This window comes from Lipotes vexillifer, unplaced genomic scaffold (assembly GCF_000442215.2).
Source record: "Lipotes vexillifer unplaced genomic scaffold, Lipotes_vexillifer_v1.1 scaffold74, whole genome shotgun sequence".
Lineage (NCBI taxonomy): Eukaryota > Metazoa > Chordata > Mammalia > Artiodactyla > Lipotidae > Lipotes > Lipotes vexillifer.
Window position 1 is genome coordinate 1,393,941 of NW_006776983.1, and position 1,747 is coordinate 1,395,687.

The following is a 1,747-nucleotide window of genomic DNA, read 5'->3' on the forward strand; positions in this document are numbered from 1 at the left end:
CTGGGGGTGGGTGGTGGGGTGACGGCTCTCCAAAAATAAGAAGACAGCTAAAGCACTTTCCAGATCTCACCTTCCTAATTCATCTGCTTCAAATCCTGGCTTCAGTTCCCTCTTTTTTGTTTGTTTGTTTTGTTCTGAAAACCTTTATTTTTAATAGCCCCAAACTGGAAATAACTCAAATATCCAACAACTGGTGAACAAAGTTTTGTTATAGTCATACAATGGAATTCTATTCAGCAATTTTATTTATTTTATTTTATTATTAATTTAGTTATTTATTTTATTGAAGTATAGTTGATTTACAATGTTGTGTTACTTTCAGGTGTACAGCAAAGTGATTCAGATATTCTTTTTCAGATTCTTTTCCATTATAGGTTATTACAAGATGTTGAATATAGTTCCCTGTGCTGTACAGTAGGTCCTTGTTCATCTATCTTATCTGTAGTAGTGTGTATCTGTTAATTCCAAACTTTTAATTTATCCCTCCCTCTCCCCTTTGGTAACCAACCATAACTTTGTTTTCTGTCTGTGAGTCTATTTCTGTTTTGTAAATAAGTTCATTTGTATCATTTTTTTAGATTCCACATATAAAGTTTATCATACGATATTTGTCTTTCTCTATCTGACTTACTTTACTTAGCATGATAATCTCTTGGTCCAACCTTGTTGCTGCAAAGTTTCCTCTTTGGAAGCGAGCAAAGGAACGTGCGAGCCGCCACCTAGGACCAAGTTCTTGCCCTCTGGGCAGAAATGTAACCACTCCCCGGAGCTGGCTTCTCAAAGAGCTATAGAAATGCTAAACAGTAACAGATCTGGAGGCAGAAAACAATGTGGCACTAATTGTTCCGTTTCCTCCGCTTTCCTAGCGGGGTAGGCTGGCCCCGGCTGCTCCGGCCATCCCACCGCGCCGCGCGCTTCTTTCTCGACTCAAGTATCTCAAGGACTGGGAAGCTGAAGGGGGGAGGCGCCCGAGGAGCAAAGATGCTCCCCACCCTCCGATCCGGGCAGACCTGCAAATAATGCCCGGGGGCCAGATGAAGGCTCCCATTGGCCAGAGGGCGGGTGACGGCAAGGGGGCGGAGTTTCCCGGGGCAGGGGGCTGGGGAGTATAAGGGAGGGGGGCGTGCGCGCACCGTGTCAGTTTCGAAGTCCCTGGCTTCTCCCTTGTGCGCCAAGGCAACTGGATCGCGTCTCGGGCTAAGGCTTTTCCCTCCTCTGCCCACCGGGCGCCTCCACCCGGCCCTGCGGCGCCCCGCAGCTCCCCGCCCCCCACCAGCCCCGGGGCCCTTCCTGCTTTTCCTCCGCGGTGCTTTGATCCGGGGGCCCTTCTGTTTGTTTTCTCTTCTTTCCTCGTTGTTGCTCTAAAACCCACCTCACCGAAGCCCCCCGCTGCGGAGGGAGTTCGACTTGCAGAGGAAGGCGGCTGCCGCGCACCGCATCCGCCCCTCCTGCGACCCCGCCAGCCGGCGCGCCCACCCCGCCTGCCAGACCCGCCGCCTGCGTTCGTTCGCCTGAGGAAGCCAGCCGAGAGTTCATTGATGCACCCATTCCAGTGGTGTAACGGTGAGTCCCGGGCCGGGAGGGCGAGGGGCGCGGAGCCGGCCGGAGACGCGGAGAGCGGGGCGCCAGGCTTCAGATGCGAGGGCTCGTTCTCCCTCTCGAGCCAAGTTTTTCCTGAAACGGGACCGGCGGGGAGGCGTCCTGGCGCCCGACTCTGCTCTGCACACCGCGGAATTTGGGGGGGGGG

At 52.7% G+C, this 1,747-nt stretch overlaps 1 protein-coding gene across 1 annotated transcript in view; it reads left to right on the top strand.

Moving 5' to 3' along the window:
• Positions 1-1,521: 1,521 nt before the first annotated feature.
• RNF122 (ring finger protein 122) overlaps positions 1,522-1,747 on the top strand; it is a 15,115-nt gene continuing 14,889 nt past the window's right edge. The window contains exon 1 of the mRNA XM_007450747.1: positions 1,522-1,563. Coding sequence (XP_007450809.1) covers positions 1,539-1,563 — 25 coding nt within the window. The 5' untranslated portion in view covers positions 1,522-1,538. The remainder of the gene's footprint in view (positions 1,564-1,747) is intronic.